Raw genomic sequence first — 19,964 nt, 5'->3', positions numbered from 1 at the left:
CTTTTGGAGACTGTACTCACAGTCGAGACAGGGCTTCATTCTTCTGAAACAGCAGCTCTGGAAGTTGGCTGAGACGGTTCTTGTTGAGACGGCTGGATGGACAGAAACAAAAACATGTTGGATTAAAAAAATGTGTGATGTAAATGGTACAGTTGGTGGAAATGTCTCCTTCATTCTATATGCATGTATATACAGTGCGCGTGAATGTGTCTGTGTGTGCTCTCACAGTCTCTCCAGCTCCTTCAATTCATCAAAAGCTCCTCTCTCAACGTTACTGATCTGGTTTTCCATCAGATGACTGCAGCAAAAAAATTAATTAAAAACATTAAAACACACATTGAGCATGCCATTTGATCACTATCGATTCAGAGACTTGCAACAAATTGTCCTAATAGCTTTATTTTCCTAAAATAAAAAGCTTGTTTAATAAATATTTTGCCATTAGAGCACATCAAAAACATTACTCAAGCATATAGTCTTTATCCTTAGTAAAATATCAGTATATATTAGCAACAAACATCAGTGCATTGAGTAAATTACTGTAAACTAATTATGGCAAGAGGGTGGCATCAATTTGCCATTTGATAAATTTAAAAAAAGCACAAGAGAGAGCACTTCATTATTTTGTGGAGCCCTTATAAGCAAATTGCATGGATTTTGACATTCTGCACACAAAATAATTAAACCGAGGCTCTGCACAAACCATAACAAAAGACAACATGTAACATCCATCACCCTCTCATTAATCAAGTTGAAAAAACAAAGCCTCAACACACATTTTTTTCTCCCCCAGTTGCTGCTGGGATCTGTAGATTTGACAAATACACTCCACAGACTCCCACATCATAAACCACTGGTGTAACACTCAATCCCCTCCTGACAGCAACGAGCCCCGGGCTCCCAGCAGGCTGCTAATCTGTTTTGAGCAGGCCTCCGGAGATGTCATTAGCTCCTGGCATGTCATCCTTTTCATACCTCACGTCCATCACTGACACTCAGCACAGTCCCAGTTCTCAGGTTAATACAGGAAACCACCATCAGTGCAGCCTCTCCCAGAGGGCCCTGTGTTTCCAGGTCAAAAGGTCGCAGATAAACCCCTCCCTGTTGTAAATTTGACTGACACTGACACCGCACAAGCACCTCTGGGTGGCTCATGTGTCACTGCTGAGCTAAAGCATCTTTCTGTTCCCTCTGGCTTTTTGATGGCACTACAGCCATGATTCCCACATCCCTACCAGACTTAAAACTAGCAAAGGAATGTGGGAAAGAATCTCTGCTCAATACAGACAAGCTGTTGCCCTGTCAACCAAGAGCCTGACAGCTGTGAGAGAAGGTTAGGGCTCTTTATTTTCCAGAAATGTATCTGTATATATTGGTAAGTAATTACTTCTTGAATTAAAAAAAAACGTTGCACTCATTTAAAGTTGTTCTGCACAGTGATATCTAAAATGTAATTTTGCCAACGGTTTGGTAAAACTGGTGTGAATGCCGCTCTGAATGAGAGTCATAAACGTACATATAAACTTGCATGCAGCTGAAAGAGTAAATGTGACTGTGACTTACAGGACTCTGAGGTGTTTGAGACCAGAGAAGTCTGTCTTGCTGATGACTGTCAGGTTGTTTCCGTTCAGATCACTAAAAAACAAATAAGACAGCAGCAGATTAGAGAACAGGAAGTAAACTGAGGACAGAAGTCATTATCAGTACATTCAAATAATCAGTCATCTGAGAGTTGCGCAACATAATATGGAACACAAAAACACAACTATTAATATATTAATATTTTGAGAAAAATGTTGATTTAAAATGATCTTACTAAGAACAGAAGTTACAGTTTTTAAAAGTTGCCACCATAAACTGTACAGAAGTACTTGTCAGTGGACAGGACTGTAACCCCAAAGATGTAAACTAATCTGTTAACTTCTGTTTTTTACCCTCATAGAATGAATTCATTTTGTATGAAATGTAAATAAATTACCCAAAACTGACTCAGTCACACATTTTTACCTCCGCCAAGGAGGTTATGTTTTCGGTGCCGTTTGTTTGTTAGTCTGTCAGAAGGATTACGGAAAAACTACTGGCATAGAAGACTGGACTGTTGGCCTTGGCGGAGTCTGCGCTCTTTCCGAGTGCCCTTCTGGTTTAGCTTTGTCTAAACCTTAGTGTACCTTTTTAGTGCTGCTGTAAGTTCTTAAGGGCAATGCACAATGGCAGCATCTTGACGCATGTCAGATCATCAGAATATACCTTTGCCAGAACTTCCAGTGCCAACTCCTAAAATAAGCAGCAATCTTATTACATTTGCTTTGTTGATTGGAACATCCCAGCTACTGCACCGTGACTGCTTCTTCTGTCTGTATATATATATATGTCTGTATTCAGTGTGTTGCACTTTATTCTCTCACTTTTGAAAATAAGACAAAAAATATGTGGACGGTTGTATTAAGAGTGGGATATTAGCAACCACTTTGCCAGGTAATCTGATATCATCCTTAAGTTCTTATTTATTCGGAAAATCCAATTTGATGGTGCAGGCTTTCTTGGTTTATCAGCCATTGGGGTCTGCAGCCAAAAAGTGAACTTCTGCCCTGATTAGTGTCACAAAGGCAGCAGATTAGGCTCCGCTGGAACTCACTTTCTACTAGTTTTTTACCGGGGAAAAAAATTATACAACCAGAGCACTCTTCAAAGTCAGGTTCCTCCACTTTTTACAAAAAAAGTTAGATCTTTCCTCAAGGACACTCTCTATGAATTTACACTGAAAAACATCTCTGTACTGTACCGCACATTGTTTCTGCTCTATGAGGTTATTTTCACTCAGTTCACAGTGAAGAAAGCCTTTTCAGTGGGAGTTCACTTTGAGGACAGTCTGCATTTCTTTTTACTGTAAATCAGCTAACGTCAGCTTTAAGTAGCAAGAAAACCAAGGAAACTGTTTCTGCCAGACTGTTGTTCAGACGTACGGTATGAGATTCCTTCCAAGATGAAACAGCTACTGTTTGAGTATCATGTTCCTCCTGGACTCAAACTGACATGCTTTCCAATCATTTTTTCAGCTGCTCTCTGTAACGGCTCACTCTACTGTCACACTCATTCCAAGTCACTCAAGGTAGAGGCTTCAGAGAAATGACTGTTTCCAGCCATTTTGTATACAAACTTTAGGTAAAAACTGTTGTCGGTATGTGTCATGTGATAGGCAGGTACTCTGTCCAACATAGTCATAAAGGCTGCTCCTAGTGGGAGGGGTTTAACCCTATGACCTCATTGTCTACTTTGATGGACAGCTGTGAAGAAAGAGAGGGGATGATGTCACTCTTCCCACGAGGCTTTGGGGAAAGAGAGGTAAACTGAACCCTGTGCACGTACCTGTATGTGTGCATATGTGTGTGTTTGTGTGTGTGTGTGGAGTGTCATGTTCCTGTTCTACTGTAAAGGGTGGAGCAGAGTGTGACCATGTCCTGTCCTGTATAAAAGAGAGAGAGAGAGAGAGAGGGTCTTGTGGTTTGGGTGTGTGAACCAGATCTACACTTCACTCATGGAAATGCAAGGAAAACACCTGGCAAAGAAGAAAAAGAGAAAAATACATGTCCATAACAGAAAACAAGCCCTGCACTGCACAAACAACTCTGAATCTGAGACCAAGATATGATTCAGCTTTCAAGAATCTTTTTTCCAGATGTTCTCAGGACATTTTCTCTTGTTTCATTTTCTACGAATGATAGTTAAAAGATAGGTTCACATTTTTTTCAAGTCTCTCAATACAATACTCATGTACCCAATATGTACATTGATAGAATTTTTGGCCGTCATAATCGTCCCTCCTCTCCACACTGGCTGTGAAAACATTACCTTCCTAATGTGATTTTTGCGACGTAAGTGATGGGGGACAAAATCCACAGTCTTCTTTGTGTGGAAAAATGTATTTTAAAGTTTGGCTGAAGATAACTTGAGGCTTTAGCAGTCTGAGTTAGATAAATCTCTCTTTTTGTTTCCCCAGACAGTGTTTCCTTGCACAGCCGCTGCGGAGTGACAGTAACGCAAGAGGGGATTTTATGCTAGAAAGACTGTAACTTTGGAAGATCACCACTTGATTTGACTAGCTCAGACAGTGTGTGACAAGTGTGTGTCTGCACACTTTGTGTGTACATGTAGGAATAAAAAGTATATCCACTAGGCAGCAAATTAGGGCCAAATCCTCTCTGCTGATACCAGAATGTCCTCCTTGAGAACTTCCGATTTTGCTAGGGCTACAAGTAAAAATTAATTCCAATATCGATTAATTTCTTATTATTTTCAGAATGAATCAATTAATCATTTTGTCTATAAAGTGTTGTAAAATAATGAAATATGCTAAATAGAATTTGCAAGAGCGATAAGTTCCATTAGTTTTTATTCAAAGCTTTCCGCCATTGTTGTTTGTTCAGTCTGCTGCTGACCCGTCCTCATAAGCTGCTCCCACCATTGATGGGCTTCACTGTATTTTGCAGACGAGTAGCGTTAAATTCTCAGTATGCACACAACCAGTGCTCTGAATGAACGCAGGACATACATAGGATACACAGCATATGGAAGCAAACATGTCGTTAAAAGCAAGTATATCAGCACCCAAACTAGGAATACTAAAAACTACATCATAATGAAAACAATGACAATATCAGTTTTTTAACATGCCATCCTCGCCCTCTTTCTGAGGACCCAGCAGGATTGGAGAGCAGAGTAGCATAACTACAGGAATTCAGAGTTGCACAAAAATAAGTTCTCCTTTCTTCTCTACAGTGAAATTGGTGCTGTCACAACTTCTGTCAATGATGGATTGCCAATTGATGCCCGTTACTGAGGTCAGCATATCTAGTAAACCCCAAAGTGTTCTCTTTTCCAGACTGACGACTCCCCACCTCCCCCACCTGTAACCTTTGCTGTGTGCCTGACTGCTGACCAGGTGAGAGGACAGCTGATGAAACTCCACTCAAACAAGGCTGCAGGCCCCGATGGCGTTTGCCCCGGGGTGCTAACAGCCTGTGCCCCCCAGCTATGTGGAGTCCTTCAACATGTCTTCAACCTGAGCCTTCAAAGTGTCCCTGTTCTGTGGAAGACATCTTGCCTCGTTCCTGTGCCGAAGACGCCGCGTCCCAGTGGCTCCAAGGACTACAGACCGGTAGCACTGACCTCCCACATAATGAAGACCCTGGAGAGACTAGTGCTGGAACAGCTGCAGCCCGTGGTCAGACCCCTCCTGGACCCCCTTCAGTTCGCCTACCAGCCCCAGCTGGGAGTTGAGGACGCCATCATTTTCCTGCTGAACCGCATCTACAGCCACCTGGACAAGCCAGCAAGCATGGTGAGGATCATGGTTTTTGACTTCTCCAGTGCTTTCAACACCATCCGGCCTGCCTTGCTGGGTGAGAAGCTGGCAGCGATGCAGGTGGATGCCTCCCTTGTGTCCTGGATTGTGGACTACCTGACTGGCAGACCACAGCACGTGCATCTGCAGCACTGTGTGTCGTACAGCGCGGTCAGCAACACTGGGGCCCCTCAGGGGACTGACCTCTCTCCCTTCCTCTTCACCATCTACACCACAGACTTCAGCTACCACACAGAGTCCTGCCACCTTCAGAAGTTTTCTGATGACTCTGCTGTGGTGGGATGTATAAGCGGTGGCGATGAGTCTGAGTACAGGGCTGTGGTGGGGCACTTTGTCTCATGGTGTGTGCAGAACCATCTGCAGCTCAATGCGACAAAGTCTAAGGAGCTGGTTGTGGATCTACGAAGGCCAAGGCACCAGTGACCCCAGTTTCCATCCAGGGGGTCAGTGTGGACACTGTGGAGGATTACAAGTACCTGGGAGTACACATGGACAATAAACTGGACTGGGCTAAGAACACTCAAGCTCTGTACAGGAAGGGCCAGAGCCGCCTCTGTTTCCTGAGGAGGCTGAGGTCCTTCAACATCTGCCGGACAATGCTGAAGATGTTTTATGAGTCTGTGGTGGCCAGTGCTATCCTGTGTGCTGTTGCATGCTGGGGCAGCAGGCTGAGGGTAGCGGAGCTAACAGACTCAACAAACTGATCCGTAAGGCCAGTGACATTGTGGGGGTGGAGCTGGACTCTCTGGCGGTGGTGTCAGAGAATAGGATGCTGGCCAAACTACACGCCATCTTGGACAGTGTCTCCCACCCGCTCCATGACGTGCTGGTCAAGCAAAGGAGCACCTTCAGCGGAAGACTCATCCCCCCACAATGCACCACAGAGCGCCACAGGAAGTCATTCCTGCCTGTGGCCATCAAACTCTTTAACTCCTCCCTCTAAGTGTCAGTCTGTATGACCCTAGGTCACTAAACTGGACATTGATCATTAACACCACTGCAATACTTGAAATAACTGTGCAGTATTCTCTGTTTAATACTCCTGTACAATATACTCCTGTTTTCAGTTTAAAATTCCCTTTTTATTGATATTTATTCATACTTCCATTACTGCTGTGCAATATCCACCGTCTCATAATCATCTTAATCAGCTTACTTATATTATTACATTGTATTATACCATACTATACTTATCAACCTCTAAATCCACTTGGTACTTAGACTTATTTTAGCTTTTATACTTCTATCCACTTTGTACTTAATTTATCTTACCTGTATTATAGTGTATTATATTTTGATTTGCTTAGTACTTCTATTCTTGTGTGCATTGACGTGATAGTGAGCAGCTGTAACGAAAGTGTTTCCCCTCGGGGATCAATAAAGTATTTCTGATTCTGATTCTGATTTAATATAGTAGAACTGGTCAAAAAACCTGGTGGAAAATCATAGCAGTTTGTGCTGCTTTGGCTCTTGCCTAATTCTGTGCAATGTCACACAAGCTGGTATGGCAGATTGCTCCACTGGAGTCAAGACTATGACATTTGGGTGTGGAAAATGTTTGAAGATGAAATAATCTCATCACATTGGAAGAAAATAAGATTTTTGGAGGTCTTACAGTCTGAAGATGGAGGAGGACGAAGTTCTGAGAGACTGGGGGAAAGCAGAAGCAGGGGATTGGCTGGGACGGAGGGAGGGAAGGATGGATGGAGACGGGTCGTGGCGGGGGGTCCAGAATCACTCCATGGATGTGTGTGAAATTACCCTGACAGTTAGACTGCACAGGCAAAACAAGCATCAGGAGGGAGCGAGATGTACAGCCAGCGATGACCATATTGTCACACACTGTAAGAGCATGTATGGATGCTCAGAAACACACCGAGTCTGAAAATATCAGCCGCTAATTGCAAAATGCTCATAAGATTTGTCTTCATTGTATGAGGAGAAGGAAAGAGACACGAGGGAAGAGAGGAACACAAATACAGCCCTGATGAGGCGTGGTTAATTGAGTTTTGTGCAGCATGGCCGGGTCAGGGGGTCAGCTAAGCGACAGACTCCCCTCGAGTGGCGACTCTGCCAAACAATAGCTCATTAAAGCAGAACGCGTCTCACTCACACACACACACACACACACACAGAGACACAGCCTCAGTGGGCAGTGAGGCAGTTGATCCACTCAGCTCTGCACTCCGCTGTTGGAGCTGACATGGAGGGAGAGCAGGAGGGGGCCGACTGAGTAAGATGATGAGATACGTGGTGTGGTTAGGGAGAAAAAACTAAAAATAACAGACATACAGTGAGTAGAAGCACTGATCCTGAAGTCGAGCTGGGTATCAAACCTCAGTACTTTTGAGTACCAACAGAAATGTGTCCATAGAGCTGAGTATCAAAAACTGTCATGTACCAGAGGATGGCGATGGATGTTGTTCTTGTCTACAGAAACGCAGCATCATCAGTCACTAGTATAGGAAACGTTTCTCTGTGCAGACAGAGCCATGTCAAGTCAGTTTATTTATATAGCACTTTTTAGTTACAAGTCATAAAAAGTTTAGCCAGGTTAGTTACCAGTAGGGATGGGATGATACACGATTTTATCTCAGATCGGGATAAGAAACACTCAAGATAAGTTGATGGTGGTGAATTTCCATTATCAGGATAATCGTGAATATCCTCACATGACTTGAAAAGCCCAATGCCAATGGGACTTTATTTTTGTTAAAGGATAATTCCTGTATTTCTTAAATTATATATACAGATGCAACTGATGAAATTGTTGTCTGTACCATTTGACATCATGGTGGAGAAGTGAAAAATAGAGCCTTTATTTATCCATTATTTATGCAGGGGGACCTTATGATTTATGATTACCTTACTGAAGATTGTTTTGCAATAAAAATGATGTTCACTAAAAAGATGTCACATCTGTGATGCAATAAAAATGTTTCTTAACAAAATGTAAGGTAAAGTGATTCCAGTATGTTTTAGAGTTTTAAGCATATTTTGATGATTATAGAGATAATGTCGTGAATTGCAGTTATTTTGGCCAGGACAATCGTGACATGAAATTTTCATATCGTCCCATGCCTAGTTACAAGTTGCAAAAAGTTTAATAACTGTCACTCCTCCTTTTTAGCACTCACACACACACAGAAGTGTACCAGTTATGAGCCTCATTCCATCTTTTTGTTATTTACATGGAACATATAACCCAGTTTTTCCATATCCCTGTATTCTGGTGGGTATCATGGGTTCCACATTTATTAAAAAAAATTCCAATGAATCAATAGGTCAATCAAATCTAAACAATATCCACACTTGTAAAGGATTGTAACATCAAGGATACTGAAGAGGATATAGGATACGTGCCTTGAAAGTGGTCAAATATAAAGATGCTGAATATCAGCACAAAATATTGGCTTCCATCCATATCTGCTTTTAAAAATCCTTTGAAAAACTCACACATAAACACACAGTGCAGTACAATACATTATGCAGGATCTGCAGAATACACACAGAGCACGCATTTGGCCAATCAATGCAAATGGCTCATTTTAATCTGCTAATCAATTGAGCATCTGTGAGGGATGCTGGAACGAGTGAAGTATCAAGATACATACATAAAGCATAAACAAAATCCTCCTTCCCATACACAGTCTTTGGAGAGAGAGAGAGAGATACAAACAGCAAAAATATAACTGAAAAAACAACAAAGAAACCCAAAATCTTCCTGCTCCATCACCTATTTATTATACAGCGATCCAGTTCAATCCGAAACCTTTATCCGATCAGGTTTTTGATCTGAACTTTGGTGTTAATAGTTAATTTCCCTGTAAAACCCTGCATTTATTTTGTTGAGGTCCACCCTACCCGGTTAGAGCGGATGGAACAGAGTTTAGAGATTGAAAACAAATGATGGACTTGTCTGTTTGTTGTCAGTTTGTTTTATTATTTCTGGTCAACATGAGTTTTAACTACCGGGTACCAGATGTCAACAACCCTCCCCTTATACAATGACACACAGCGGCACTGAAGCAAAGCACCTGAAACCAAGCTCAGCTAACATCATTTAAATACAGAGCTGCAGCACCAGCGATTTCACACCTGCTTTTTCAGCTTAATCTGCATCATCTACAAGCAAGGGAACTAATACCTGCTGCAACTTTCATACTGTTTGATGTTTTATATATGTATTTTCCAGAGCCCCTTGCATTGTCCGTAGGTGGTGGCATGTGTACGTCTGCAGGTCTAAACTGCTGCTTTTCTCACTTCGCTATAGGTGGTGCAGTTTGGCAGATAGAAAAGTGATGTGAAAGACAGTTCTAGTGTAACCGGACTGATCCATGATCTTAAACGCATTGTTGGTGTCAATAATTCCTGAAAAGCGGCATTAAAATGGCAGTATTCTCACCAAGTCAAACAAGGTTCAAGGTTTCATTGCTAGTAGCCAAGGGTAAATTTGTTGTGCAAATGGGAGATTCAGCATTCCAGAGTTAAAAACAAGACATCACAGCGACACATATTCAAAGGACTTCAAAACAAAATACATACAACATGTATCATCATAGTAAAGGACAGAAATCTACAAATACCATGGTAACTGCTCTCAACACTTCCACTAACGCTTTTTAATAGCTATTCCGAGCAATTTGGTGCAACCCTTTGGTGGTTTCTTTCTTTGTTTGGTCATATGAGAGCAATCAGTACAAGATGTTACTGAGCGATAGGGTTCTCTGGACCTTTCCAACCAGCCCTGGAGTGCTTCATTTGGACCAAGATCTGACCATGAGCTATATCCCACCCAGACACTTGGTAAATGAACCAAAGAGTGGCAGAAACTATTCTGCTGCTCTGAACAAAGTCATTTCCCGATTAGGAAAGAAAACTACTGTTTCTAAGCAGCTTTTATTGATAAAATAAAACTAAAATGTACTGTGTGAAATATTACACAACACTGCAGACGCGAAAACAATCTTAGTTTTCACTCCCCCATAACATCTCTTTAATATTATCATTCGTCCCTCTTTCCCCTGACAGCCTAAAACAAATCTTCCTACCTGGTCTGCTCCCTTCTTTGCCTTCTCCTCCTTTCTGCTGTTAACTCACCTCATTCCATCTTTCTCCCCAGATGCAGCACAGTGGATCTGACTAATATTAGCGACCACACACACACACACACACACATACACACAAATTCAGGCCTAATGACACTTCATTAGTGGCATCTTTCCCACTGAGGGGCTGCAGGGGAAATGGTAAGATGATTATAAGAGATGGACAGGAAGACACAGAGGGAGAAGCTGAGGGGGCAGACACTGGTAATGAAACTGAGAAACGAGGTGTGTGTGAGTGTGTGTCGGTGTGTGTGTGTGTGTGTGTGTGTGTGTTCGAGAGAGAGAGAGACAGGGAGGGAAGGACTGGGAAGTGATAATGAAATGGAAGAAAATAATCCAGCTACTGAAAGAAAATAATTTAGCTACTTTACAAGTGACAAATATTAAAAATCTCTACTTATTAATACCTGTGTTTTCCCACTTATACCTCGTGGTATCTAGGCCCACTGAAAGTGTAGGTTCAATTTACTGAGGTTTCAAGATACTACAACTATCTCAATACATGGATGGAGGTGAATAGAATTTTGTTTCTGTTGCTCACAGCACTGAAAAACTACATTTGACATCCAGGTTACTCAGGATAATCCACAGACCTCTGCTGTGGACAGTTTCCAAGGGAAAATGTTTCCAATGAGGTCTGTGAATTATCCTGAGTAACCTGGACAGTTTCAGGAAGTCATGTTATTATTGAGTTTTTCAAATAGTTTTTTTTTTTTATGCTTTGGATGTTAAAAAACTAGGTGAGCTCTTGACAGTCATTCTGAATTAAATGAAGATTTAAGGAGCTCAGAGTTATACTTCTGCACTCCAGTTCATCACAAAATGAAGATGCTGCAGTACATAACAACTGGAGTAGAGTTGGGTTTGTTAGTTCTCACTGTGCGGTTAAACTTTGACCTTGAAACACAATGAGACAAAGGACAAAAAGTTGGCGAGGTGAACCATCCAGTTTTAGGGTTAATGTAAGTCAATACAATGTCCTCATAAGTGACAAAAACAAGTTTGCTGTGTGTGTGTATTTGACATTCAAGTGTGCGTGTGTCACCTCAGTTTCCTGCTCTCTGCCCACTGATGCTAATGATAATGTTGATCCTCCTCACACTCAATTCGTTGCCTTACTGGCTGCTACACATACAGTATTGGCGTGCGCACACACACACACACACACACACACACTCACACACACACACACACAATGAGTCATGCAAAATTTATATAATGATGCATCCAGGAACAGAAATAAGCAGACACACTGCGTTCTTTCTTTTTGCAGTGTGTGACTGACTGCTGTGTGTCTCTAGTTCAGTTGTTTATGTTTGAGTTGTGGGTATCCAGGAACTCTGCACAGATGCCACACTTTATATACACAGACGTGCACGCACGCACGCACGCACGCACACGCACACACAAGTCTCTTGCTCTCCTTCAGCTGCACAAAGATGAAACATAGAGTCCGACACAGACCTCGTCCAGCCCTTTCTCACACTCTCTCTTGTACGTACAAACACAGGATGACAGTTTGGGTTTGTTTAAAGATTCCCTCTTCCTGATTTTGTGTTGGGTTCGTTTCGGGTCAGGCAATGTAAGTTAAACCTGGGAGATGCTTCAGTATCAAACTCCGTCCACTTGCGACACTGGCAGCAAAGTTTTTGTTTGGCTGATTACACACACACCAGAAACTTTGAATTGTGCATGATTAATCAAGTAACGTTACTGAACTGATATGATGTTCTTTCTAAAATTAAGCCATTCTGTAGCTTCAAACTCGGAAGTGTATTTAAAAGCTTTAAAAGTCTTTTAAAGTCTTTGTTTACTGATGACTAAATGGACAGACATGTTTTTTTAATGTCACGCTATATACTGGGGTCTGAGGAGACACACTTAACCTGTTCACATGAAACGTGAAACTCAACTACTACAACTTAAAATTGTATTTTATTTTTCCCAGCAGGGGATTAAAGAGTTTTGACTTTTTAATCTAACGCAGCATCAAAATGACAGTGTTGACCTTCAAATTCCAAGTGACTCATCAGTAGGTTGAGAGAAAAAAAACATGAGCATCCAGATGAGCACTAGTTCAATCTTCATTAAGTCTACTTTTTTTAAAATACTACTTACTACTGTTGATGTTGTACAGCTTAGAGTGGCACTGAAGAAAAGACAAGAGGCAGAGCTGGAGGTAGCAGAGCTTAAGATGTTGAGGTTCTCTTTGGGAGTGACGAGGACGGACAGGATCAGGAATGAGGACATCAGAGGGACAGCTCATGTTAGACGTTTCGGAGATAAAGTCAGAGAGGCCAGATTGAGGTGGTTTGGACATGTTCAGAGGAGAGACTGTGAATATATTGGTAGAAGGATGCTGAGGTTGGAGCTGCCAGACAGGAGGTCTAGAGGAAGACCAAAGAGGAGATTTATGGATGTAGTGAGAGAGGACATGAAGTTAATTGGTGTGAGTGAAGAGGACGCAGAGGACCGGGTTGGATGGAGGCACATGATTCGCTGTGGCGACCCCTGAAAGGGAACAGCCGAAAGGAAAAGAAGGAAAAGAAGACTACTGCTACTCTACAAGCCCAAGCATAGTACACAACCCTGCAGAAAATTCAGGTAAAAATAGTTTTAAAAAATATATAATTTACAGAGCAAATAACAAAGTAGCAGTACTAGTAGTAGGAGGAGTAGGAGTCTTTTAACTAGTTGCTTCTCAGTTTTCTCTTCACTTTATATTACTGTAAGCATATTGTGAGCTGAGGACCTCACTTACCGTAAACTGCAGAGAATGCCTTCTTGGAATAAAAACAATAACATTTTTGGATACATCTACAAAAATCTAGGTGATAATCTGTTTTTAGAAACACTTTAATAATAGTAGGTAGTATTATCTAACTGATTTTTAACTTATTTTATCAGCATTGATCAGCAGCTGTCAATTTTTTGAATATTTTTAGAGCTGTCTTTGTTGCAAGAGGGCTACAGTAGATTCCTGTAAACTTTGGTTTAAAGTGTCTTCTTAGAGCAGAAAATAATACAAACTTTTTTGATGAGAGGGAACATTAAAAGCAGTTTGAACTGATCTGCGCTTTTCCAAAAATCCCAAACAATGATGAAGTATACGGTTCACACTCTGGATTGCTAAGTGATTGGCAAAAACCATTGGCTATAAGTCCATTCTTTTCTCTAATACCAGTGCATACACTCACGAACACATCTTCACAGTTAGCCTCTCTCTCGCTCTTTCTCACACACACTTTCCTCTTTTCTCAGCTCAAATAACCATGCTCATCAGGGCCCAAAGGGGCATCCATTTTTCAGCGTTGCCATGACAATCCAACAAGGAGGGGGTGTTTAGTTTGACTGGTGCAGTCACCTTGATAAATGACCCTCTTATTGCCGCCTGTCTCCCAGGGAATACTGTACACACACTCTGGCTCTCTCTCTCTCTCACACACACACACACCACTAACTCTCTCTCCCCCAGTGGCTAGCTGTCCAGCTGACACACACACTCAGATCACTTTACATGCTAATTGGGTGACAAGCCCTTTAACAAATAGCTGTTTAATGAGTTCCTCCTCTCCACTGCAGGGCAGGGCCTGTCTGAGGCTACAGGGTGGGAGAGTGCTAGAGCTCTGGGAGGAGGAAACAATTCATAGGTCAAAAGGTCACACAGGCTATGTGTACATGCACAGAGTAAATGGTCATTGGTCCTTCTCCGGTGTAGGTCTTGTTCTTTTTAAAAGGGTCAGTTCACACAAATCATTAAAAAAAAACAACATATTTTTAGATAACCGTCTCTGAAATTTCGACTTACAAAACAAAAAATAAAACAGATATTTCAATACCTTGATAACTAAAAACCAAAAATACCTGAATGGCTAGATACCACAGATGGTAAGTGATACAGTATGTTTTTTTTGTCATTTGTGTAAATGAACCCTTTAAGATTGTTGTACTGAAGCTGTTTCATCTGAGAACACTGACTTCTTAAAGGAACGGTCTGAAATTTAGGGACATTTTTGAGAAGCAGTCAAATGATCCATCCATCCATCCATCCATCCATCCATCCATCCATATCAATATAATTTCTGTTCGTCAAGTACAGATATAGGATGTGCTTAGCCCAGCTTAGGACAGATCAGGGGCAGGGAGAAAGTGTTAGCGTAGCTCCATTAAAGATCAAGCTCACATTTGCTTAAAAATGTGTAGAAACTGAAATGTAAAACCAAGACATTGGGGGTTTTAGGGCACATTCTGGCATTGGTGCTGTCCTGTTGTTGTCCACAGGATTTTTTATTTGATGCAGCAATAGCTGCCAATTTATTTGGGAACTCATGCAACTGATACAGAATGTACTGAGGTACTTATTTTTATTATTTTCTGTGTTTTATAAAAAGTTACTGAAGTAAAACACTCTCTCAAAATGTGAGATCCCATGATAATGTCGGGTCGATACGACACATGTCCTTCAGTTTGGTCACTGTGTCAGTTTATCTGATCACGGTGCCTTAAATTCCAAATTTCCGTCCCAGATGCTCATTTTTGCCTGATGCTGGTCTGATCCCACGCCTGTTGGATCAGGCCAGTATCATTGTAGACGGATCCTGGCATAAAATGTCAAAAGTTGTGAATTAGTTTTAACTTTCATTACATAAATTACACCTTTCCGCTCTACTAAATGAAACTGTAGCCATATTTATGCCAATAAGACTTATGTCAGCAGTTGACACATTAGATTAGATTACCCTTTCCCCTCTGTCAGTTACTATTACTTTGTACAGCAAGAAAACCATTAGCACAGAAACGGTTACCATCTCAGCAATGTAAAAAGACAAACGGGCAAGTGGGTCTGCAGGCTCAGAGGTTTTTCCAGGCCATTTGTCTTTGACCAGGGGGCCCGAGCCCTCATCCCCGATCATAAAGCTATCAGCCTCAGAGGGGAAAACATCCTCCACGCTACAGTAAACCAGAGAGGAGGAAGGATAATGTATCTCTGCTGGCACCCCTGACAATAATCAATTATTCACACACAGGCACTCTAGAACCTGAAATAAACACACATACTTACAATGTACAAACACATACATGTTCACTCTGCACTGAGATACAGTACATACACTAAGAGAGGGACAGAAAAAGATAAAGTGTTTCCTTATTTATACACACACAGTTCACATTGCAATGTTCTTTAGGGGTTTTTTTTAGGTTAGAAGATAAGAGTCACTAAAGGGAAATCTCCTGTAGAAGATTCTAAGATATCAGTGAAGTGACATGCCTTGCATTTCTGGGCTCATATTTTGGGTGCATCTTCCTCATTTTTGTAAATAATTGGCAAAAAGGGAGATAACGGACCTGACATCACAGATATTTCAATCAGCTACAGTAGAGTTTTACAGCAGTGGCAGTCCTTTAGATTTAAACAGCGAGGGCTCATTTCTAGAGACGCCAACATTCAGCAATCACACAAGGAGAAATTCTCCGCAGAACAGGCAGAGAGACTAATTTTGAGAGAAGAAGTATGACTATCACCTACAGGCACTCTTGGAAACACAGGAAACCACCGACTGAACCAGAAATAGACGAAGTAGGTTTGAAATAACAGCTGGTACATGTGCTAATATGATCAAAGTGCTAGTTTCAGTGTGCGAGTCAGTGACAAGATATATGATTCCTGGAATTTTAGTCAAAATTAGATCAGTAGGGCAGCAATGACGGTCTTTCAAAGTTAGAAACGTGTACATTTAATTACAGTGATGTGTCAGTCCTCAAAGTAGCATGAAAATTGGATCTGCAATGTCTGAGAAAACAGTACACGGTAGTTAGCTAGCGTAATATTTTAACTTTCAAGTGATACCATCAGAATACATTGGAACACAGTGTAAAGACAAATCAACCATATGAATTTTGTCAGTGACAGTCAATCATATGTACAGTTAAAAATATGAATTAAAAAAATTATGTTAAGTTGTGTAGTGAGGTGTATCAGGAGCACACTTTGTTTTCTCCCTTTTTACTTTCAAAATGGACTTGTCTTACAGGATGTGATGCAATTTAAGATGAACAACATATACACACAAATAAAATCAGAATCAGAAATGAGATTATATTACACTTTTCTGAACCTTGTGCAGTTATACTGTGTACGATGAACAGAATAAGAAAAGAGCAGAGGGAGGGAAGAAGAGGAACTGCTTGGCTTTTTTCTCTAATAGGTGATGAGGAATTTGTACAGTGCATGAGGTATGTCAAGTATGAAAAAATGGAGATTCAGAGAAAATTACAGAAATATTAAACATGTATTTGCAACAGGGAAAATTTTCAGGAAAGAGCAATGATGCCGCAGACCAGCACTCTAAATCGTGGGAGTCCGGTGGAGAGTCAACGCGTATATGTGTATGTGTATGTGTATGTGTATGTGTACGTGCGTGCTTGTGTGTGTGTGATAAGAAGTTAAACAGACTACTGGTAATGGGAGCTGGAAGGAGCTTGAGAGAAGAGACACTGCAACAAACCAGGAGTGACACATAAAGCGTGCGCACACAAACACAAAAAATACTATGAAATAACTGCACACAGGTGAGTCACACTGATAATTAAATCGACCACTAGACTAATTTCCACCTACACACACACACACACACACACACACACAACCCCGTCTTATACAGACAAACACAGATATATGCATGTTTGATTATACTTGTGAGGACCTTAATACCCTAACCTAGAACTTAAACCTAAGACCTGGTCTTGCCCATAAACCCAGATTCAAATTGCTCCTTGCTCCTTTAAGTGAGGAGCAGCAATGTGCCGTCACTTTGAAGGATTCCCCTCATCTAACCATCTCTGATCATTTGGTCCTCAGAAGTATAGAAAAATATGAATACACACGTGGTCAGTGTATGACTACTCACAGCCTCTCAGTCCCTCTGGGGATGTTTTTGGGTACAGAGTGGATCCCCAGGCCATGGCAGTCCACCGTGTTCCCCAGGCAGCTGCAGGGATTGGGGCACGCCTCCACGCCTCCCCGTCCTGCCACCAGCACCAGGATGCCCCACGCCAACATCGTCCGCAGCCCAGACCGAAAAGCCCGGCCTGGGGCCGCTGCCACTGCCGCCATCCCACAGCCTACTGACCCAGCTCCATCCCCGCTTCTCCCAGCAGGCATCCTGCCCTCCTGCAGCACTCCACCACACTGCAGAAACCAGCCGACAGATCCTATCCCTTCCTTTACCTTCCTTCCTTTCTGGGATGACTGACCATCCACCACCAGCAGTACGATCTCTTCCAAAAGTGGACGAAAATGCTGTAGTAGGAAAGTGCAATGAGTATAATGCTTGAAGAGGCTGAGACAGACAGCAGCACAGCCAGGTGAAGTTCAGCTTGGACTGAACGGCTGCCACTTGAATCCAAAGTGGCCTTTCAGTGAGAGAAAGAGAGAAGGGGGGGGGAAGACAAGTATATCCTCTTCTTCTTCTTCTTCTTGTCACTGGCTTCAGAGCTCCCTCCAATTGGCTTCTCTTCTTCTACTCTCCTGTGTGTTCTCTACTCTCTCTCTCTCTCTCGTGCAGCCGTACAGTGTGTTTGCCTCTCCCCTCCACTTTTCATTGAGTCATTGTGCACTGAACAGTGAGCCACTAGAAAAAAAAAAAGAAAGGGGGGGGACTCCCTCACTCCCTCTATCTCTCTCTCTCTCTCACACACACACACACACACACACACAGAGCAATCATCCATCAAAAGCCTTTACAAATAACAGCACAGAGACTCCTCCCCCCAATACATGTACACACACACAGCAGCAGCACCCGGAGTGAACTCACATCTATTCGCCACCTCCAGTGACGGCAGCCTTTTTCTCTCTCTCTTCCCCTCTCCCTCTTTCTGTCTATCTCTCTCGCCCACATGCACTCTCCTCCCTTGGGGAAGAAAAGAGCCCAAGGCTACAGGGACATGATGAGAAAAGAGAGAGAGAGCGCGAGGGAGAAAGGGAAGGAAACTGATCACACTGAAGCATCTGACCAGGAAGCTCCAGCGAAAATGTGAGGACACAAAAGGAGAAACAATTTGTGGGGAGACAAATTTAGCAAATGTGGAATAAAAGAAGCAGGGAGGGAGTTCTGCTGTGTGTTAAATATGATCAGATTTTTTGCCACGGCTCAGAGCCAAGACAGCACACCGGGCTGCAGGAACTTGGGTTGGTTGGGGAGGGAGGGGGTTTCTTGTGAGACTGGCATAACTGGAATGCCATAAGCTGCCACAGAGCTTACTCAGAAGTCTATTATGAATTCACTGGCAAGGCTCTGAAATTCAAATGGAGCCTGGCTGAGTTTTTTTTTTTTTAATCTCCAGAGAAACGCTGGTTTAAGCTTTTGTGATTGCCATATTACCAAGGAAAAGAGAAAACTGAATCATCAGGGATGTGGTGGAGGGTAAAGCCACCGAAACCTAAATCTACCACTAAAACAGTTCACTACCATTTTGGGATAAAAACTAAAACTGTAGGCCTGCAACAAAAAAACAAATGTTATTATCGATCAATCCTTTAATGGTTAAGCTGTAAATTGTCAGAAAATTGTGAAAATTTACTATCCCAATTTGTGATACCCCCAAATTGCTAATTTTGTCTAACCAATAATCCAAAGATATTCAATTTACATCGATATAAAACAGAGAAAGGCAGCAAATAATCAGATTTGAGAAGCTGAACCCTGCAAATGTTTGGATTTATTGGTTTATAAATTACTTTCTGATAAACGATCGAGTACTCAACTAACCTTTCGGCACTAACTACTAACTGTATGATAGATTAAGTTGTTTCAAATGGATCTCAGTTACAGCAGGGTGAGGCGTTCAAGGTTCTTTGTAAGAAGGAAAAATGCAGAAATTAGTGATGGACTCTTTGTTTTCTTGTTGATGTTTTTGTTTTGTTTGTAGCAATTGTTGTATTTATTACTACATCATCAGTGATTTGTACAATATATCACGGGTCATGCGGAGTATAATTCGATTTTTTCTGAATAACAGATTTGATGTAGCGTTTCTTTGCAGTATGACGATCAGCAACTGGAGGGCAGTTTACCCAGCATTTTATTTACCACCATACATAAGTGATTATTGCTCGTGGCCTCACTTTGTCTTCTCCCTGCAGACTCACTATGACGGGTTAATTTAACCAGGCGCTCTTCAGAAGTGATGGAAAACAAATTGGCCACAGGCAGAGCCCGTCTGCAGCTGAACTGAATGACTCATTCAGCGATAATCTGCAACAAAGGGAGGGACGAGATGTTGACATCTCCAGGGGGGTGGACCCCCTTATTTCTGAGACCATAATAGCTTTCTGAGGCAGGGGTGGGTGGGGGCTTTTACTCCAGACGCGTCTGAATTGATTTCTGGAAGGACAGAGCAGATGCTTTTGTCTCAAACGCGTCAATTCACAAAACCTTCAGATTTGGAAACGTCCCTGCATTTAATATCATTTGGCACAAAAACTTGTAATC

The 19,964-nt window shown here is 41.9% G+C and overlaps 1 protein-coding gene across 1 annotated transcript in view; it reads right to left on the bottom strand.

The window, feature by feature from the left end:
* The window catches only part of slit1b (slit homolog 1b (Drosophila)), a 73,497-nt gene extending 55,374 nt beyond the window's left edge, over window positions 1-18,123 (bottom strand). Inside the window, exons 1-4 of the mRNA XM_044190480.1 lie at window positions 17,379-18,123; window positions 1,564-1,635; window positions 227-298; window positions 21-92 (exon numbers count right to left, since the gene is read on the bottom strand). Of these exons, the coding sequence (XP_044046415.1) occupies window positions 21-92; window positions 227-298; window positions 1,564-1,635; window positions 17,379-17,632 (470 nt within the window). The 5' untranslated portion in view covers window positions 17,633-18,123. The remainder of the gene's footprint in view (window positions 1-20; window positions 93-226; window positions 299-1,563; window positions 1,636-17,378) is intronic.
* Between the last annotated feature and the right edge of the window lie 1,841 nt (window positions 18,124-19,964).

This window comes from Siniperca chuatsi, linkage group LG3 (genome assembly GCF_020085105.1).
Source record: "Siniperca chuatsi isolate FFG_IHB_CAS linkage group LG3, ASM2008510v1, whole genome shotgun sequence".
Lineage (NCBI taxonomy): Eukaryota > Metazoa > Chordata > Actinopteri > Centrarchiformes > Sinipercidae > Siniperca > Siniperca chuatsi.
Note: the sequence above shows the minus strand (reverse complement) of the source record. Positions and strands in the feature narration are given on the sequence as shown.